Raw genomic sequence first — 21,491 nt, forward strand, 5'->3', positions numbered from 1 at the left:
GTCATGGGCCACGGCTAGCTCCAAAAGGCCCCAAAACCCAACAACACCCCTGCAATTACAAAAAACCATTTTTTTACCTCAAATCACTACCAGAAACTTGCTCCAAGAGTTGCAGTGGTCCTCGTTTGGCTAGACGTTGAACAACTAGGGATTGGAAGGGCTAGATCTAACCCTCTAAGGCCTAGATCAACCCTCTTCTTTTGAACAATTTGGCAAAAAGGGCTGGACAACGCCTCCAAATGGGCTAGAACCCTCTCAAACCCTAGTCGTCTTGGCTAGGTGAGGCTACTGGCTTCTCAAAATCAAAATCTCTTCGAATCCTTGAGTCAATGTACTTGCAAAAATGAGAAATAGGGAAGCAAGAACCCAATATATACAAAAAACTCCAAAAACCCCAAACCCCAATAGGTATACAAAAATAAAAGCTTAGTATTTAATAATAGAAGGGTTATTTGAAAAAAAATATTTTTACATATATTTACAAATATTTACAAAATAAACTTTGCTCTCATTAACATATTACCCATACACGTCATCAAACCATTATTTCTACCACAGTGCTTTCTCTGCTGCTGCTACAAACACTGATGTTGTCTATCATTACTGCTGCCTACTACTGCCACCATCACTACCTGCTATTCCTACTGCTGCAACTACTGTTACTGTTGCCACTACTTGCTACTTACCGCTGCTACCACTCACTTGATGATGTTGTGTCCTCCACATCTGATCCTACTATTGTTCGCTGTGCTTTACCCACTACCCATTCAAATGTCCACTGATTTTTCTTCAACACCACTAGTAGTACTGCTACTTGGTTGCTACCACCTTCAAAGATTACTATTACATAATCAAGGTCACTATTATAACAACGCCTTTGCCATATGTATTAGTTGTCCACAAGATCACTATTAAGGTCACTTAAGATCTCTGTCATGTGAAAATACGGAAACCCTGAATCCTTTTCTTTTTTTTTGAGAGTGGTTCACGAACACCCTAGTCAACGGGTGGCGCTACGTCCACAGAAAAATCTGGGCTGACGCCCCTCGGCCTACTGCAAGACCTGACCCCAAGGGCTTCGGGGAGAATGGACCCTGTGACCTCCCGATGGCGAGGCACTGATTTTGATCAACTGAGCTAACCCTTGGGGTTGCGGAAACCCTGAATCCTACTGCAACAACTGATTAAGTTTCTTCTATTTTTTAAATAACTTGAACAAATTATTTACTGCATCATACGGTAAATAGCGAAACTAAGACACTGTAGCCTTCACAAATACAATACTACGAAAGAAAAATAATGCTGGAAGAATAGAATCACACACATAAATAACACTGTCATTTTTGGACCATGTCCTTGGAAAAACCCAACTTGGGAAAACTGGTGTAGCAATTGAGGATTTTGTTATTATGCAGTAGTAAATCTGAGTACAAAACTATGGATGCTCAAATCTAGCAATCCATACATAAAAATGACTAACAGAAGATCTAGTGAAAAAAATCTCACTTCCATTGGTGATCCGTCACTAACTTTGGCTCAAGATGAGCTGCTCTTTGCTGCCTCTGCATAGTCCCTGCGTCAGCCTACACAGTTTTGCTTCACCAAAATCAGAGCATCGCTGTCTGGGAAATGGACAAATGGCCTCCGGGCTCCCACTTTAGTTTTTGGCACTGAATCACTGCTTCTCCCCAACAAAATACGACTTCCCCTCTGAAGCACTCTGTTGCTTCTTTGCTCTGCGCTACCTCTCCGTGGAACTCTGTGTCTATGTGCTTAGCTTGATGAAAAGATTCACCAACAACAAAGAGTTGGTGCATCTTGCCATTACACGATTTGCCACTACTTTCATATCTCTTCTGTCTCTGTTGAATTCTATGTGGGATGTGAAGAGCATGTTTCTTTCACAAGATTGGCATGCTTTATCTATTCGCTGCAAACCAAAGGGAGAGGGCATATGCAGACTAGTTTCATATGATCAGAGCTTTTGGGCAGGAGCAGATGAGGTGTGTGCCATTTCAAAACCTTTGGTAAGGGTTTTTTGATTGGTTAATGGAGACAAGCCCGCAATCGACTACTTGTATGAGGCCATGGATAGGGCCAAAGAAGCCATTTGTGCTTATTATGAAGATAAGGAAGATGAGGGGTTAGAAAGACAACAGGTCATATGGAGGGTGATTGATGAGCGATGGAACAATACCCTCTATCGCCCAATTCATGTTGTAGCAACCCTGGTGAAAATTCCATGTAATAAAAGTTAAAAATAATAACCACGGTTGATGGGACACTTATTCCAAGCTGAATGTTGGGCAAGACATCCTAGGGGGTGTTCATTTGGTTGTTTATGGCTAAGGAGATTAGCAAAGGAAATGGCAAAGGCTTTGGAAAGGCAAAATGGCATTTTGGCACATTTATTTACGAGAATAATGGAAATTAGGAGAAAAAAGAGGTGAAAGGTCACAGGTTGCATGCGAGGAGGAAATTGAAGGAAAATAATGGAAAATGAATAAAATAGAGGCCTCATTCATAAAAAGGCTTTTGAGGATTAGTTGGTAACCTTTTGTTAGTTTGGTTTTAGAGCTCTCTCATTATTCTCTCCCTCTCTCTTTCACTCTTGGACACTTAGAGTTTTCTTGGAGCACTTTGGCATTGGAGCAAGAAAGGCAAAGAAGGCAAGAGGAAGAAAGATCAAGTAGGAAAAGGAAGGATCAAGAAACTACAACATGATTTATTGCAGGTATCGTTTTGCATATGTATTTTCCTTGCTAGATTTGGCATGCATGGTATTGCATGTGGTTCTTTTCTATCATGGCATGGGTTTTGCTAGGTGTGACAATGTTCTTCAGCGTAGCCTTGCCATTTTCGGATAGCCTTGATGAGATGGGTTCTCATACTTCAGTTGATGTGGGATGGCCAGATGGATTCGAAGCTGAGGGGTGGATCTCCGAACTGACAAAAACATGGCCTAATGGTCCCTGAACCGGACTGTGGATCACGGTAAAACCACTGGCCTAGTAACAACCCCTAAGCCAGATTGTGGGTTGCGATAAAGTCAGGATTGTGTGCCTCGGTGGGCCTAGGAATCCTTTCCGGTGAATGGCAAGATATACGGTAAAGCTAAGAGGTGGATTCCTCTCCATTGGGCCTAGTAGTCCCGGGATGGGATGCACAATAAATCCTGGAGAGCGTGTCTCGGTGTAGGGCCTAGTGATCCCTAGATCAGACTGTGGATTACGGTAAAGCCTGAGAGACTAGGAGGCACTCAAATTCCTCACGGTGTAGGTGGAGAACTCTGGTGGCATCCATGCTTGTTTGGTTCTTTTGGTGTGTTCTATGAGTCCCACATTCATGCTTGGAATATGGCACGAGGGTGATTGGCTGAAGAGAGACTTGGCTCAGCCAATCTATGGTCAGGTGGAACGTGGTAGTCCCATCTTCGGTTGGTTTATTGCATTCATTAATGAGAAATTCATTCCCTTGGTTTTCATGTGTAAATGTACTGATGTATATGTGGATTTTATGGCTGATATATTTATGGTATTTTTGTTGTTACTATGCTGGTTATATGTATGTTTTATGACAACAACTATGTATGGCTCTCAACATGTTTTTACTTGTAAATGAATGGATAATGTATCTATGACCTAATAGATGATAATGCAGCAAATGACATGAGGGAACAATGGTTCTTAGCGATTCTCAGATAAGTATGAGATCCCTATGTTTAATTCTGTTGGTTACACCTGTAGATTACATGTTTGCGATATGTTTGACGAAATGCCTGTCATGGCTAGTAGGGGTTTGATTAAGGTCTTGTTTAACTTATTGCTTTTGCATCATTGTTTCCCTGTTCTTTTACTGGTCTTAAGTTATCATTCCATTCTGGGCAGTGACCTGGGCTCTGGGCCTGAAAAAGTGGCTCAAATCCCGGGGATGTTGGCACAACACTGACAAAATGAGTCTCTAGACGCTGGCAGGCAAGCCTGTGAGAGCGACTGGAGGTCCTTGGACGCTGTCATGCCTATAGCATGAGAGCGATTGAGGGATAAGTTGATCAAAACTTCAGTGGGACCTAGGGGCAAGTTGCCTGAAGTGTTGGCATGGTTCTCAGGGGTCCTGTAGTTAATGTGGAAGGTTTGTGTGTTATGTTTCTGTCGATTCCACTTCCTTAAGGTCACATAGGAGGTCGAATCCAACCATAGTAGCCTCTCGTTGCATGTTTACCCCGGTTGGCTGGTTACTTGGGTAGATGTGGGAGGAGGGTGTTACACATGCTGCATGTATCTACCTCAACCTCGCATTTTCTTACTCTAGTGGTTTCAGATTTGATGTCGAGGTGATGGATGGATTGCTCACTTGTGTTGAGAGGATGGTGGCATCTGAGCAAGAGCGTGAAGATATTTCGAAAGAAATGGAGATATATAGGATGGCAGGTGGCACATTTGGTTTTACCATGGCTATTAAGAATAGGACAACCAAAATTCCAGGTAAGATTCAGTTTGTTTCAACTTTCAACTTTCAAATTTCATAATTCATTGTCTCTTCATAATTTGCTTTAAGTTTAGAATTTTAATGTTATAATTTTTTTTTTTTTTTTTTTTTTTATGTTTCTCATTTTTCTTTTAACTTGTAGATGCTTGGTGGACAAGCTATAGTGGCAGAGCACCCCATCTCTAAAAGCTTGCCATTCAAGTGCTCAATTGAACATGCAGTTCCTCTGGGTGTGAGCATAACTGGGGTGTATTTGACAAAATACACAACAAAAAGCGCAACAGTTAAAAAATATTCAAATTAAATTTTTGAATTCATTTTATTATTTTTAATATTTAAATTTTCTAAGTACTATTTTACAAGCTATGACCCTAATACAGATTGGAGTCCCAACGCCTCAATGACATGGTCTAAGTCTACTACAATCTTCGATTGTGGGTGAGACAGCTTCAGAAAACTCCTGATGTGGAAGCCTTCTCATTGGACAAGATTGATACCACTGTTGCATGGAGGGTCAAGATTGAGAGGCCGACAATGGACTCGATCCTTGATTGGTTAGAAGTGGATCCAGAGGCACTAGCGACAAAGAAGGTAACAGTTGCATGGGAGGGAGAGCCAAAGGTAGAGCAAGAGGAGGATGAGGAGGAGGAGGTGACACCAGCTAGGATGGGCAGTAGCAGAGGATAAAGGCGACCTCTTTTATTGGCTTCTAGAGGTTGATAAAGTCCGTTTGTAGCCCCAGGGGTAGGGCCTTCATCCTCTAGAGGAAAAGGCAAATCCATTCCCTATTCCCGTAAAAGGGGCAGAGGATCTCAGTGGCTGATTACTTTGTGACATGTAGATGACTCATGACATACATTTATTGTATTTTTTGTTGATATTTTGACTCTGTGAGAGTTGAGACTGAGACAAGACTCAAGATTCAGCACTTGATTCACTATTTTGATATGTGATGTAGCACTAGACTTCATATACATATTATATATTAGCTTTCTTTTCATGTTTATGTGAAAATGCTTTTATTTGATCTTGTGGATACTTTAGATGCTAAAAAGATAAAAAATAAATGAATATTTTTGTATTTTTAAAAATTTTGCTGACTTTTTCAAAAACCTCCCGACTTTAATGACTTTTTCAATTTCTGGACCCTTGCCGATTTAATCCCGACTTCGACTTTTTCCACATTGACTATAACATCTCCCCCATACTGGGCTCTATATTACTTGTAACTGACATGTAAATGTTTACAATCCTTTATGTATTATAAATTATACATATTAATATGAATTCAACATATTAAACCGACATGTAAAAATGTTAACACACTTTCTTACATTACATCTACACATCACCCCTTTACTGGGCTGTAGAGCGCCTCTCGGTACAGTCATCCAAAGATGAAAAAGGGGCTTGATAGCTTCCTTATATAGAAAATGAAAGAAGAAAACCCCACCAAGTGGAAAATATAGCTAGTTGGGTTGATCCTTGTCAAAATAATCTATCCATCGATCTTCATTTGAAATAACTTGATCTCCTCCGCCAATTGAATTTTATTCCTTTTATTTTGAGGAAAAATTCGAATTTCTCTTAAAATCCCTTTTTTCTTAGTCCAAAAAATAATATTTTGGACTTTTATCCTCAAAAAAATCAATTTGACTTGACCACCAAGGTCCAAAGGGTCAATTTCTCTTAAAAATTTGATTTTTTCCTTGGTGGAGGACCCTTAAAATTTGATTCCTTTTGGACCCACGAATTTTTGATGATTTTCCACTTGGAGAGAGTTTAATTTCTTTCAAATTACTTTTATGACTAAAAAATAATTAATTTTTTGGCTAATTATTGCCTTTTATTTTTGCCAGAAAAATTAATTAAAAGTCTCAAGAGGGTAATAAATATTTTTCCACCCTCTAAGTGTGTTTATAATAAAATAATTTAACCATGGTGTCTAAATATAGGTAACCATGCACTAAATTATGCCTAGATACACTTTTACATAAAAAATTACATATGAACCCTTAGAAGGGGAAATACACATTTAACATAGACCCTCGACATTTTACCCAATTTTGTGACAAGACATTGATGTAGTATGAAAAATACATAGACTCGATAAATGCTAGTACTCACCTAAGACCTTTTCAACGAATTCCACCCTAGCTTTGGGGTATATCTGGGAGAAAAACTTTGTTGATCTGTGTTTACAAACACACATAATTCAGGGAGTTTAAAAAACTCCCTAGGATGAAACCCTTTGAGAAGAATCATAGGCTTACCTAAGTGTTATTACACGGCTAAGGGCTTAATAGTCATACTAGAATTATTTACAACATAAAAGCAGAAATTGGGTTTACAATGATAAAAATGACGCTGAATGATGACAACGATCTTTGAAAAAATTTATCCACTCCTTTGTACCCTGCTTCTTGGACAGTTGACATGTACATGGTCAATAAGCACCACAAAGTATTAGAGGGTATTGGAAATACACTGGGCAAGTTCATAAAGACGGACCTGGAAAGACCTGAATTTTTATTTTTACCTTTGCCTACATATGTGTAGAGGTAGACCTTAGCAAAGGCTTACTTGATCACATTTACTTCATTCATAATAGTTTTCATTGGACCCAACCATTAGATTTTGAGAACATGACATTTTGGTGTTGCATTCGTTTTCAAATAGGATTCATAATAGTTTTCATTAGACCCAGCCATTAGATTTTGGGAACATGACATTCAGGTGTTGCATTTGTTTTCAAATAGGACATTTACAAAACACATGTCCACAGGCAAAGAAAGCTCCAAAAAGGAAAAATAAATAGCCTCAAAAGCCAAAGGGATGGCAGGTTCCAAATCTGCACCTCTTAGAAGAAGAGGATGATGAAATAGTGGAGAATCATATAAATGTGGAAGTCCAGAAACAAAGGAAGAGCAAGCAGGAACAATGGTCCAAAGCCACAGGAGTCCGGAAAAAGCAAAGATTATAGTGCAGTAGAAAGAGAAAACACCATCTCAATTGTAGGTGGGAGGTGTAAAAGGATCTCACATCTCTGAGAGTTCAGATTTAGAAAAAGAAATCACTCTGAAGGTGGATGAAAATCATTTAGCAATTGTAACTGTCGCTCCCATCCAAGGAGTTTGGTGAAAAGTTGAGAAAAAGAAAGGTAGAAAGGGGGGTAGCTAAGTGCTCTTTATTACAAAGCCCCAAATTTTTTTACTCTGCTTTTCTCTTTTTTGCGCTCCAGCCTTAGGTTGACGTGATCAAATGCTTTTTAGCATAATTTTGTTCCTTAAATAAAATTACGATTTTTCCTTTTGAAAAAATTCATCATTCACTTTTCTAGAATTTGATTAACACTAAGAAAAATAGTAGATACTAAAGTATAAATATTGGAATAGTAAACTCAAAAATAGTAAAAAGTGACGAGTCAAAGATTTGGTCTAAGGCCATTGGAATTTAGGGTCAATACTCAAACATTAAAACTAAAAATGAATGATGGAAAATGAACCAATGTTATTAGAACTGGACTAGTGATCGAACCGATCAACCCCAAAACTAGGTACTGGAAGAAAAACCAAACGAAAAAACCGGTTGACAAAAAAATACATAAATATTCAAATTTTGAAAAATATACATAAATATTCATGCGCATCCATATTAATCCAAACCATTATACAAAAATATGCAAAGTTTCTCATAAATATAGCAAGGGTACATATATCTAAAATAGCACTGTTTGCAATCCATATTTGGGCCAAAAATAAACCAACAAATACCTACATATCATCAAAATGATCGCGTATTTTGGGATCCTCATCATCAATATCACCCTCTAAGCATTAGATAGAAAAATATTAACATGTCAAGTCGAGATTTTGTTTCAGTGATAGGTACAATTTTACTAGAGTTTTGATCGAGGAGTTCAATAATCAATGCAACCAACATCAAGGTACATAGAGGGTTTGGTGCTCTTGATTAAATATTAGTTCCATACGCTCGTATGTGATGGAATCTAATAGAAATGTTGCAATCCCCAATCTTGAAATCCTGAAAACTATTAAGTTTGTTGGATTTTGACTGGAATCTAAAATTCTACCTGAAACTCTACTTTTTCCATATGAAATCCAATGAGTTAAGAACCACTCCAAAACATCCTTTTAGTCAATTAATGGTAATGTTAAAAATTTAAGTAAAAGGATGAAAATGATAGATAAAGGAATGTCACTTTTACTTCAAGAATTTAACATTACCATTAATTACATAGCAGTAATAGAGCCCAAGGGTTGAATATTAGGCCTTCCCACTCATAAATTAGCATTTCAAGCAAAATTCAGGGGGGACACCCAACCCTTTTGAGGGGGAAATCCCACAAGAACCCTTTTTGGGGAAACGTGTCCCCCACATTGGGGAAACATTTCCCCAAGTTTCCTCCAAAGGGGGACATGGGGAAATGTTTCCCCAATGGTCACCCTATCCCCGGAGTGTGGGAAATGTGGGGAGTGCACTCTGCACCCTGGGGGATACGTCCCTCTAGAACACTGGTGTGAATGGAGCATGCCTTGTACAAGAGAGGGAAGTCCATCCTCAAATTCATCATTGGGCATAATTGTCTAGGACATTTATTACAATCACTCTCACTTACATCTACTTAAGCTGACAAGGACTAGATTTGGTACCTATTACCTCATCTTTAGGTGCCTGTTGAAGTTAAGACGTGCACATGATGAGAGCAGTTGACATTACATAGTAAATTAGATAGAGATTTTGCGTTCTCCTATTCTTGATGCTCATTTTTGGTCACAGGGTAAGTATGTTTTGCACTTTACAAAGCCAATTTATGACATGATTTTGTTTGCAAATTCAGATTAGCAAGTAATTGGGAAGGTGTGAGCATTTGTACACCGTGATTGGTAGATCGATGGCATTGTTGAACATTGAGATGTGAACTTGTATAACCATATTGGTATAGAAGTGGAAAAATGGTGTCTAAAGCTAAATATTCCACTACATGCCATAGCATATCATCTTGCACCAAAATACTATTTTCCATCATTGCTGGAAGCACTAGCACCTAATGGTGGGGTGAAGAGAAGCCCATATGTTTATCCTAACATTTAGAGAGATTAAATGCAAGCATTTGACAAGCTTGTTCCTCATAAGGAGTGTGATTTCATACAATAGCAATTGAGTAGTGACATCAGTGGCCAAGAAATAATTCAGTTTTGTCCATATAGCTAGAGATTGGGAGAAGTTGACTTCTCTCTAGTGGTGGAATATGCATGGTGATTTTACCCCACAACTGCAACATTTGGCAAAACAAATTGTGAACACTCCTTCCATGGAGAGGTGTTGGAGCACCTATAGTGTCATACAGTGTCAGGGGAAACTAGTTGAATGTACATTGTAAACTGCGCATAGAGCTTGGTTTTATGTGCATTACAACTTGTGGTTGTTGTCCCATTATTGTGAGGAAAAGATGGATTAAAGTTTAAACACATAAGACTTGGGAAAACTATCTAGAGGAAGACAATTTGGAGAATGAGGCATTGGCTTTGAAGAATGCTCTTTTTGATGACGATGATCATGTTGTGATGCCACCCTTATCTATTGTCATGGTGACCCCAACTAGGACTTGTGGTTGTTGTTCCGTTATTGGGAGGAGGCAAAGATAGATAAAACATAGAAGTCTTGGGGCAACTAACCAGAGGAAGACAATTTGGAGTATGGAGCATTGGCTTTGGAAAAACTTGGAGAATGCTCTTTTTGCTAATATTTATTTTGCTGAGATGCCACCTCCATCTATTGCCATGGTCACCCCAACCAGGACCCTAGCAGTAGGAGCTCTAGGTTCAGCTTCATCTTCACAGTTACCTCCACAGCCACTATTGTGTGGGGCTTATGGTGGTGCCAAGCGGAAAGAAAATTATATAGTAGATGATCTCCTTTTTCACTTCTTTACTTGCCACTATCAGACTTTCAGTTTTTGTACTTCAGTTTGTTATATGAAATATCTATATTGGAATCTAGGCACATGAACTATTTTATAAACATAACTTCTTGGTCATGATGGCCTTTTTCATTTCATAAAATATCATAGTCTACTCTACTTCCTATTATCTGGTTCTAGTTTAAATTTTTGTAAGTTTGTAATTACAAGATGGTTGATGTTATCTGTGTAGTACTAAATGGTTGATGCGCCAATGATTAATCTGCTATGATGACATTTATAACTCCATAATAATGTAGTCAAGTAGCAGATATATGTATGTTTTGATCTTTTCAGCAACTAACCTGATGCTTTTCATGTGTTTTTAATATATGTGCATTATAATATATAAAAATGTATGCTACATATAAGACGCTCTTGTGATGCTTCCATGTTCTCCAACACCGATATAAGCTATTTATTTGTGGTTTACTAAAGTCTCTTATTTGATTTGAAATGTCAAACTCCCATTGCAATTTGATAAACAGGAGATTCATAGATCAAATTCTTATCTTTCTTCAGTGTGCTCTCGTTTGATTGTACCTTAATGAAGCCTGTTAATTTACATCTAAAATACAAATATTTTGCAGAAAATGATATTATATTCAAACAAAATTTGCAATGGAATGTCTTTCGAGAGCTAATCCTGATGATTAAATCCGTATGTTTTCTGTTGATATGCATAGAAAACCATCCTTTAAGGCATAATGTTGAAATAACTGAATGATAACAATGAATTATTCAGTCTTTGGAATATCTGGGACTCTTCAAGCTGCCTTTATTTTAAAGGTTTTCTTCATCCTAGCTTTTAAAAACTTGATTCTTTGAAATATCCTGCAGCAATAAAGAAACTGTGGTGATTTGCAATAAATTCTTTCAACGAATTTTATTTACATTCACTGACTTGAGGTTTGTAGTGTTATTCTGCAGATGCTGGATGAAATCCTTGAAGGACAGAGAGAACCCGTACAATTGACAAGGATATTAACCTGCATTGATGGCATACATTCCCATACATACGCACTGAATGATATCTTACTTGCACACCCAAGTCCTGCTGCAGTATCTCGTTGCTCATTCAGGTGGAATTTAGTTGTGAATATGCAAATACTGATTCTGTTGGTTGCACTGGGGGTTCCTTTCTGTAGCCCAGTGTGAAGATGTGTAATTATGTGTTCAACGTGGAGTTGATATGCGTCATTTAAAAAAAATAAAAATATCAATAAAAAAATATTTCATTGTTTTTTTTTTTGGGGCACTTTGCACTATGTCAAATGAGGATTACATAGACCAAAATTTTTCTGCTACTGGTCCACCAGAAGGGAAACCAGACCAGTAGCATTAGTTCAAAGTCTTGAGGTTGCTAAGTGTTAGAAAATCAGAAAGGCAGTAAATATTTTCTTGATCTTGATAATTACTTGTGATGTTTCTTATTATTACGATTCTTTATATCTTCTTTTTTTAGTTCATCAAGCAATTACCAAAAGCAGCAACACATAAAACAATAGACACCAAAGGTGCCATGCTAGGGCAAAACCCCCTTCGAGGGGAAAACCTAGTCAAGATAATTCTTCCTTTCAATAGTATTCTTTGAGACTCTTCACCCCTAGACCAAGACCATACCTTCCCTCCACACCAAGTCAGCCTCCGAGAATTTCGACCTTTTCCCAGCAACTTCAACTATGCAACAACTTACGGCCACTGGCAGCTTCCGACAACAGTGAAATTTGGAAGACTTCGATCTTCCAATATAAAACACGAAACAGAGAGAGAGAGACACCGAAATTTCAATTTTCCTTGTGTCCTTAGACTTCCCCAAACTCGCATTCACTTCAGCTTCCCGAAAACATAGTTTGCACCTTTTCCCAGCTACAAGAGAACTTCGAGCTTCTGCCCAACAAGAAGAGATTTTTGCACTTCTTCCAGCTACAAGAGAATTCAAACTTGATGAGAGAATGATGCTTCTAATGAATTTGATGACCTTCTTACAGGCTTCATATGGGGTCGAATAGGGTCCTTAGGCTGACTTTATCTTCTTCTAGACCGACATGGTGTGGAGGTTCCATAATTCATATTTGACTCAATACTTAACCTTTTTACATGATTCAAAAGCCCAAGAAGGGTCTCTTTAAATGTACAATAACTCTATAGACTCGGAATAAATCCTAGAAGTCCTCAATGGGGACTTTGACCTAAAACACAGTGACCCAAGCATGAAACCCATGCTTTATTAAGTCACAATAATAAAATTAAAAATTATTTTCTTTATTCTTTTGACAAGTACATTACATGATGACTCAAGTACATTATTGAAGACCAGACATAGTTACATTTTCCAACACTCCCAAATACAATGGAAGATCTCAAACTATATGAACCAAATTTTTTATTATTTTTTTTTTAGGATGCATCTTCGATCTTTATTTTTTATTTTTTGAAAAGTTGATGGATTTCAAATTATAGGATGCTTTTCATTTTTTGAGTACTTTTTTTTAAAAACATTTTGACCTTTTTGTCAATTGGTGACTTTCTTTCTTAACAGACCCATCATTGTTTTGATGTTTTTTTTAATATTGCCCTGATTAAATGGTATATGTCCTTTGAAGAACTTTAGGCATCGGAATGCCATGGACTAGATTCTTGACCAGGGCAATCTATCCAAACAGTGACTCAATAGTTTAGGCACCGCAATGCCATGGACTAGATTCTTGACCAGGGCAATCTATCCAGGTGGGACTAAGATGGACTTAAGCTTTCAGCCCCTTTAGGTACCCTCAGGCTTACTTGCTAACGATCAACCCAAATAAAAAATCTAGGCGTGTATCCAAAACAGAGCTCTTTGATTAACACCACCTTTTCAACTTCAGACATCAACACAAAGTGTCAACCAGATGTCTTCCCCGGCAATGCTTCACTCACAAAGCATCAACATCCCTTGATCCAACAGATCAAGAATGACCAATCTCTTCCAATCAAACTGATTGGTAACCAGCATGCTATCAAATCCTTCGAGAGATTTACCTGTACAAATACAACCCCAATCAATAATATACTTTCACATGTACATAATCAAATACAAAATTTCCAGGGTCTTTCAGACAACTCGATGTTGCTTCTCAACTTTACATAATAGGACTATCAATCGAATCTTTGACAAAAGATTCCTTAATCATATGTTTTCCTTCCTACTTCTCATGCAACAACATATCCTCCGAAATTTGTTCTTCATTTAACATCAAGCTATTCCCTCCCTCTCAACCAGGAAGCACCTCTTCAACCTCTCTCCCTCTTAATCTTAGGGAGATCTCTTTTATTCATGCTTCCTCCTGGAGATTAACTTCTTCCTTTGCAACATCGGAGAATCTTTCGCAACTTCCAACCATTTCATCAGAGTCATTATCATCCTCATCATGGTTGTCACATCGAGCATCTTCACCAAGTTGAAGATTGTGTACTAGCACAACTTGCTTGTCACATTGAGCATCTTCACCAAGTTCAAGATTGTGTACCTGCACAGCGTGCTTGTCACATCGAGCATCTTCACCAAGTTGAAGATTGTGTATGTGCACAGTTTAGATAGAAAGTACAACCAAATCTATAGAAGCATGATGTTAGCCATATCCGAATCACTGAAGCATTTCATCTTTATACATATAAGATACCCAAACTCAATTACAAACAAGAGACATATACTCTTCAATATCTTGCTAGGGACTTTATCATAAACCCTAGAATACTTCATAACAACTTCTTAGTCCATCTAGGGTTTCAATGTTTTTTCCAAAGGTATGACATACCTTCCTTCAACATATAGCAAACCCTAGAAACAATTCACACAAATATAGATTTACAGAACATGTAACAACCTTTTAAAACACGTATGTTAGACTCCTCACTAGGGATTCATACAAATCCTAGATTTCATACAAATCCTTCAATCAAAGTCAATCACAACTTAGTCATAAACCTTACCGGCTTCCACTAGGATTCGTTCCAACCCCTAGATTTTCAGTCAACCATTAATTAGTCTCTAACATGACCAACTACCACTAAGGTTAGTTCCAACCCCTAGATTTTCAATCAACCATTAATCAGTCACTAACATGACCAACTACCACTAGGGTTAGTTGCAAACCCTAGATTTTCGATCAATCATCAAATCCATCCAAAAAACTCAAACTTCAACAATCTTTCATAAATCTCAAATTATCATACTGTCAACATTCATCAGAGATTTCTACTTCGACTAAGGTTCAACTCCAAAACCTTAGAATTCCATTTTCACAATTTAAACCATCGTACACAAATCTCAAATCATCATATTTCAGAGATTTTACTTCGACTAAGGTTCAACTCCAAAACCCTAGAATTCCATTTTTCACAATCTCAACAATCATTAAATACATAGATCTCAGATTGTTACATTTCACACTAGACAATGTCATTACTAGGATTTCGCTACAAAACCCTAGATTTTCATTCTCTTCAATCATTTAAATAGATCTCAGATTTATATCACACATACTAGACAATTTTACTACTAGGATTTAGCTGTAGAACCCTAGATTTCCAAATATCATCATCCTAGAGTCTCAGACAAGGATTTCCATTAAATCTTAAGACTCATGACCATCAATGACTAGGTCAACATACATATCTATTCATAAGCATATCATATGTCCAACAACATTAATATATCTGACCTAGACCAGGCTAAGGCTTCGACCAAAAGGACATATTGTTAAGTTTAGGTATGTTCTATGCTAGAGAAATTTATTTAAATTTTCATAGTTAGCAATCACATCAACATTACAATAAACTGCAGATAGAACATAAATATAAAATCGCAGAAGACAAGCCAAGACAAGAGGACACAAGATATGGCGCGAGCCAGGGACAAACCCCACAATGTGTGGGGAAACCCTTTGATCAAATCTTCTTTTATCTTCAAAGTTTAGCAGAGAGAGAGAGAGAGAGAGAGAGAGATAGTACATTTACAACAGAAGTCAACACTTTGACTTATCTAGATCTAGCATAGATCATTTCGTATAGCGATGAGATTAGTTGAAGACATTCTGCTTCAACTGATTCTCAAGGTGACTCCTTCACCTATCATCGTGCTGCATTTGGTCTTATAGTTGCACCACTGCATACTACCTCATGCTGCTGTCCATGTCCATGATCTTATCCATCATAACGCTGCTCAAACTAATGTGCATCATCATCATGCTGCTGCCCCTACTAATGTATCATTGTGCTGCCCATGCACATGATCTCATAGTGCTGCCCATCATGCTACTGCCCATGCTCCATGTATTCGTTGTACAACCCATCCACAATATATCATGTTGCTGCCCAAGACTGCGTTATATATATGTATCCAGTGTATATATATAACTTATGTACTATAGCGTATATTGTCCAACAATTACTGCCCATTGTATGTACAGTCTAGCGTATATATAAAGACCATACATATCAAGACCACATACATATTAACACCCTATATACAACTGGAGCAAGATCATACATATCGAGAACCTGTTATATAACGTTGATGCCATACATCTTTGTATCAGTTTTCACACCAGAGCAATATCATATACCATCACAGTATTGTGATCATATGCCATTATAACTAGGGATATCATGCGAATGCCATACCACATTAGAGAGACGAATGCGAGACCATATACCAAAGCGAAAAACCTCTGCGGCCTCAACGAATATACATAAGAGACATCTGTGAGTATATATAAGAGTCTTTGGCATCCTCTATGTGAATATAGATAACCTCTGCGATGTGTACAGGACCTCTGCGTGTATATATATAACCTCTGCGATGTGTACAGGACCTCTGCGATGTGTACAGGACCTCTGCGTGTATATATATAACCTCTGCGATGTGTACAGGACTGTCCAGCGAATGCATATAACCATAACTGCAATGTATGACATGACTGCCCAACGTATGATTGCACAACGTATACATAACTCTAGCTACACCTCAGGACTGTGGAATTATGATTGCGGTTGACTGTGTCCTTTTATTACTGCGTCCACCATTTATCTTACAGCGTGTAAGTTCCTTAAGAACAACGCATATATATATATATTGTGCTCCATAATATTTCTACAACGAAGCATATATATATATTGTGTTCCCAGCGTATGGCTGCGTGTCATCATTATCTGGGTGTAAGATACTCTATGAACTGCGCTTTGACAACAACGTATATAATCCTTTATGAATAGCGTATATGATCCTCTATATAAAGGCATCCATTAACTGCGTTTAGGGCTGCTTAGAACAGCGTATAAATTCATGACTGCGTTCTCCGTTAGGGCATCATACTAGGCCGACGTAATCTAGTGTGAATCTCCTTCTCCAAAAACCCAAGACGTGGAGAGGAGATCACTTGAAATGAGGTTTCAAATGACTTCAAATCCTCTATTTATACTAAAAACGTAGAGGTTGAATAGACACGTCGGCTGGGCTTCTAGAGCCTACATAAGAGCTGGTCGGCTTGATAATAATTACATAAACAAAATAAATTCATATCTCCATAAATACTTATCGGAATCGGATGATCTTTGGATCAATCCTACACCTCTCGTCGAGAGGGATCCAATAAAAATATCAGCTGCCATAAATAAACTGACCCACATGGAGTTTGGCCCTAGTTGCCAATTTAACACTCCCTCTCAACTAGGGAGAACTCCATCTGCTGATCCATATGTACCACTGTACTATCTCTGCCATTAGTGCCCTGCACTGCTCTGCCCATCTTTGCTCAGCTCTGCTGGCTCTGCTCTACTCTGCTCAGCTCTGCTGGCTTTGCTTTGCTCTGCTCAGCTCTGCTGGCTCTGCTCTGATCAGCTCTGCTGGCTTTGCTAGCTCTGCTCTGCTCAGCTCTGCTGGCTCTGCTAGCTCTGCTCTGCTCAGCGCTGCTGGTTCTGCTAGCTCTACTCTGCTGAACTATGAAGAAGAAGAATTGATCGAGAATGTCTCATACCATTCTCCACTGACCCAAAGTCAGACTCAGAGTGCGTAACACTGGTCCCAGACCAGTCTCAACCGACCCAAAGTCAGCATCATAGTATGTACGACTCTCACTGGTCCCAGACCAGTCCTGCACTGACACGAAGTCAGTCTCGAAGTATGTACCACTGGTCCCAGACTAGTCTTAGCCGACCCGAAGTCAGCGTCATAGTATGTACAACTCCTACCACTGGTCCCAGACCAGTACTATTGATCCCAGATCAATGGAGGACATCCTAGCGTAGGGAGTACGGTAGATACAACGATGCGTCCATCGGTACTACTATGGTCCCTAACTTCATTTCCCTGCTCATTGATCAGATGAGAGGTACTTCCCATGAGTCCCAGACTGCATGGGTAGGATTCCTCGACAGGAGAACTTAATCAATCCTGTCCTCACAGGAGAACACATCAATCCTGCTACAATCGCCATGGAGAACACATCAATCCAGGCCGCCATGGAGAACACATCAATCCAGGCCTCACAGGAGAACACATCAATCCTGCTACATAGGAGAGCAAATCATCTTGTTCCACAAGAGAGTGAATCATCTTGTCCCACAAGAGAGCGAATCATCTTGTTCCAGTGCGCACCACCAGGGGAGGGTGAGTCACCCTGTGGTCGTATGTTGCTCCAGTAGATTCTGCAAGCCCCCCAGAGCTCCCAGAGCTCAATGTATGCAACATGCAGGACCCTTTTACAAAGGTCTCTTGATGACTCCAAGTCATTCGGGAAAATCACAAATTTGATCTTTCCCCCGGGGCTTTAGCGACCTGTATATCATCTCAGTGCGATGGAGCCTCCTTGCTCATCGACTTTCCATATCCCAGATAAGGCAGTATCTGATGTCTGTTTGCTGGAGCAATTGTCGAATACAGGATTCCTCAATAATCGAATCACACCTCTGGTTGTCACAGAGAAAAACAACTAACATAAGAAATTCTGCAACCATGCAGCTTCATACGAGATCATACTCGTAGCCATGTATTCGGTCTTGGCGGTGCTTATAGTGACCGACTTCTGCTTCTTGCATCGAAGCAGAATCCAAAGAGAACCAACACTGAAAAGTGCTCTAGTGATCCTCCACACTGCCTGCCCACTCATCATTCGAATAATCATGTGGTTTCATATTTTCTGCAGTGTATCTCAATCCATGAGATTGTGCCCCTGAAGATATCTTAGAAGATTCTTGGTACCAATCCAGTGAGGCTCAACCAAATATGAGCTCACCATGCTAACTGCAACACATATGTTCGAACGGAGGTTCTCCAAGAACATCAATGCGAATGAGTTTATGAAACTCAAAGGCATTTCCCAAATCTGGTCCGACATCATTACCATATAACTTCTGAAAGTTAAGATCCTCGAGGCAGTCACAAGCTTGCAGCTTATCTTCCCACATTCCGAATCCAACTCCCTCTGTCTCCTATAAATGAGAGGGTTTGCACCTGTCAGACATAGGTGCTGGTACGAGAGGTTTATCATCCACAACCTTCGAGTAATGGTTTGGATCGGTTTCACTCCTAGTGAATCTCAGTTGCATTAGACAGCTATCAATCCTCTCATACTATGCCCGAGGTGTTTTTCTTCAATCCATAGAGGGCTTTCTTCCACCTGTATACATGGGATTCCTTGATCATGATTCTCAAACTCCTCGGGTTGTTCCAAACCTGTGAACCTGCTGCATGAGGGGAATGGTCCCCTTATAATATTTTCCTTCGGTACATTTCAGACATGTACCTTCATGCTTCTTTTTGAATTCAGGCATCCTAGTCACCATCTGTCTCACATACCTCCGATGCTGAGTCAATGGACATGGTCCCCAGTGGACTTCCTGCAACTTGATACAACCCTGAACTCAAAAACATCTTTAAAAGATCTATTTTCAAACACGTACCTTTCCATCAATAAGTGCCACCTTGTAACCTTTGACTTCCATTTCCGAGATGGACATCAGGTTCAATCAGGTACATAAAAGAGATTTTGGGGTTCCTTGCTTTCGTGGAAGAGTCGACCATTGTCTTTGATGACCCGCATCTCTGTCATTTGGGCACTCCTTCGCATAAGGGCCAAACTCATAACCAAGACATCTACCTTTCCTTCCTACCCTTAGATCTGAACTTCCCAATGAAGTGATGCCATCAGAAGTTTTGCTGCGCCATTCTAATAACATTCTCTGCTTCAACTTCACCCTAGGTGAATTATGAGGAACCCATTGATCCTTTTGTCTTGTCCCAACTGTATTTGGTGATTGCTCTTTTGCTCTTGCTTGGGCATTGTCTTCACCTCAGCTCTGATACCATGCTAAGTTTAGGTATGTTCTATGCTAGAGCAATTTATTTAAATTTTCATAGTTAGCAATCACATCAACATTACAATAAACTGCAGATATAACATAAATATAAAATCGCAGAAGACAAGCCAAGACAAGAGGACACAAGATATGGCGCGAGCCAGGGACAAACCCCACAATGTGTGGGGAAACCCTTTGATCAAATCTTCTTTTATCTTCAAAGTTCAGCAGAGAGAGAGAGAGAGAGAGAGAGAGAGAGAGAGAGAGAGAGAGATAGTACCTTTACAACAGAAGTCAACACTTTGACTTATCTAGATCTAGCATAGATCATTTCGTATAGCGATGAGATCAGTTGAAGACATTCTGCTTCAACTGATTCTCAAGGTGACTCCTTCACCTATCATCGTGTTGCATTTGGTCTTATAGTTGCACCACTGCATACTACCTCATGCGGCTGTCCATGTCCATGATCTTATCCATCATAACGCTGCTCAAACTAATGTGCATCATCATCATGTTGCTGCCCCTACTAATGTATCATTGTGCTACCCATGCACATGATCTCATAGTGCTGCCCATCATGCTACTGCCCATGCTCCATGTATTCGTTGTACAGCCCATCCACAATATATCATGTTGCTGCCCAAGACTGCGTTATATATATGTGTCCAGTGTATATATATAACTTATGTACTATAGCGTATATTGTCCAACGATTACTGCTCATCGTATGTACAGTCTAGCATATATATAAAGACCATACATATCAAGACCACATACATATTAACACCCTATATACAACTGGAGCAAGATCATACATATCGAGAACCTGTTATATAACATTGATGCCATACATCTTTGTATCAGTTTTCACACCAGAGCAATATCATATACCATCACAGTATTGTGATCATATGCCATTATAACTAGGGATATCATGCGAATGCCATACCACATTAGAGAGACGAATGCGAGACCATATACCAAAGCGAAAAACCTCTGCGGCCTCAGCGAATATACATAAGAGACATCTGTGAGTATATATAAGAGTCTTGGGCATCCTCTACGTGAATATAGATAACCTCTGCGATGTGTACAGGACCTCTGCGTGTATATATATAACCTCTGCGATGTGCACAGGACCTCTGCGTGTATATATATAACCTTTGTGATGTGTACAGGACTGTCCAGCGAATGCATATAACCATAACTGCAATGTATGACATGACTGCCCAGCGTATGATTGCACAGCGTATACATAACTCCAGCTACACCTCAGGACTGTGGAATTATGACTGCGGTTGACTGTGTCCTTTTATTACTGCGTCCACCATTTATCTTACAGCGTGTAAGTTCCTTAAGAACAACGCATATATATATATATATATATATATATATATATATATATATATATATATATATATATATATATATATATATATTGTGCTCCATAATATTTCTACAGCGAAGCATATATATGTATTGTGTTCCCAGCGTATGGCTGCGTGTCATCATTATCTGGGTGTAAGATACTCTATGAACTGCGCTTTGACAACAACGTATATAATCCTTTATGAACAGCGTATATGATCCTCTATATAAAGGCATCCATTAACTGCGTTTAGGGCTGCTTAGAATAGCGTATAAATTCATGACTGCGTTCTCCGTTAGGGCATCATACTAG

General features: G+C 39.0%; 1 protein-coding gene across 2 annotated transcripts in view; it reads left to right on the forward strand.

Annotated features, from left to right (window-relative positions):
- Positions 1-21,491, forward strand: part of NADK3 (NAD(H) kinase 3) — a 194,212-nt gene that overhangs the window by 167,567 nt on the left and 5,154 nt on the right. The window contains exon 4 of one of the 2 annotated variants that reach the window (XM_089416242.1): positions 11,389-11,504. In XM_089416242.1, coding sequence (XP_089272368.1) covers positions 11,389-11,412 — 24 coding nt within the window. In that variant the 3' untranslated portion in view covers positions 11,413-11,504. Of the gene's footprint in view, positions 1-11,388; positions 11,554-21,491 lie in introns of those variants that run through there. The other variant, XM_089416241.1, reaches the window with a different exon arrangement.

Source organism: Pinus tabuliformis, chromosome 3_2, assembly GCF_031772625.1.
Source record: "Pinus tabuliformis cultivar Carrire ecotype Pingquan chromosome 3_2, CPIR1, whole genome shotgun sequence".
NCBI lineage: Eukaryota > Viridiplantae > Streptophyta > Pinopsida > Pinales > Pinaceae > Pinus > Pinus tabuliformis.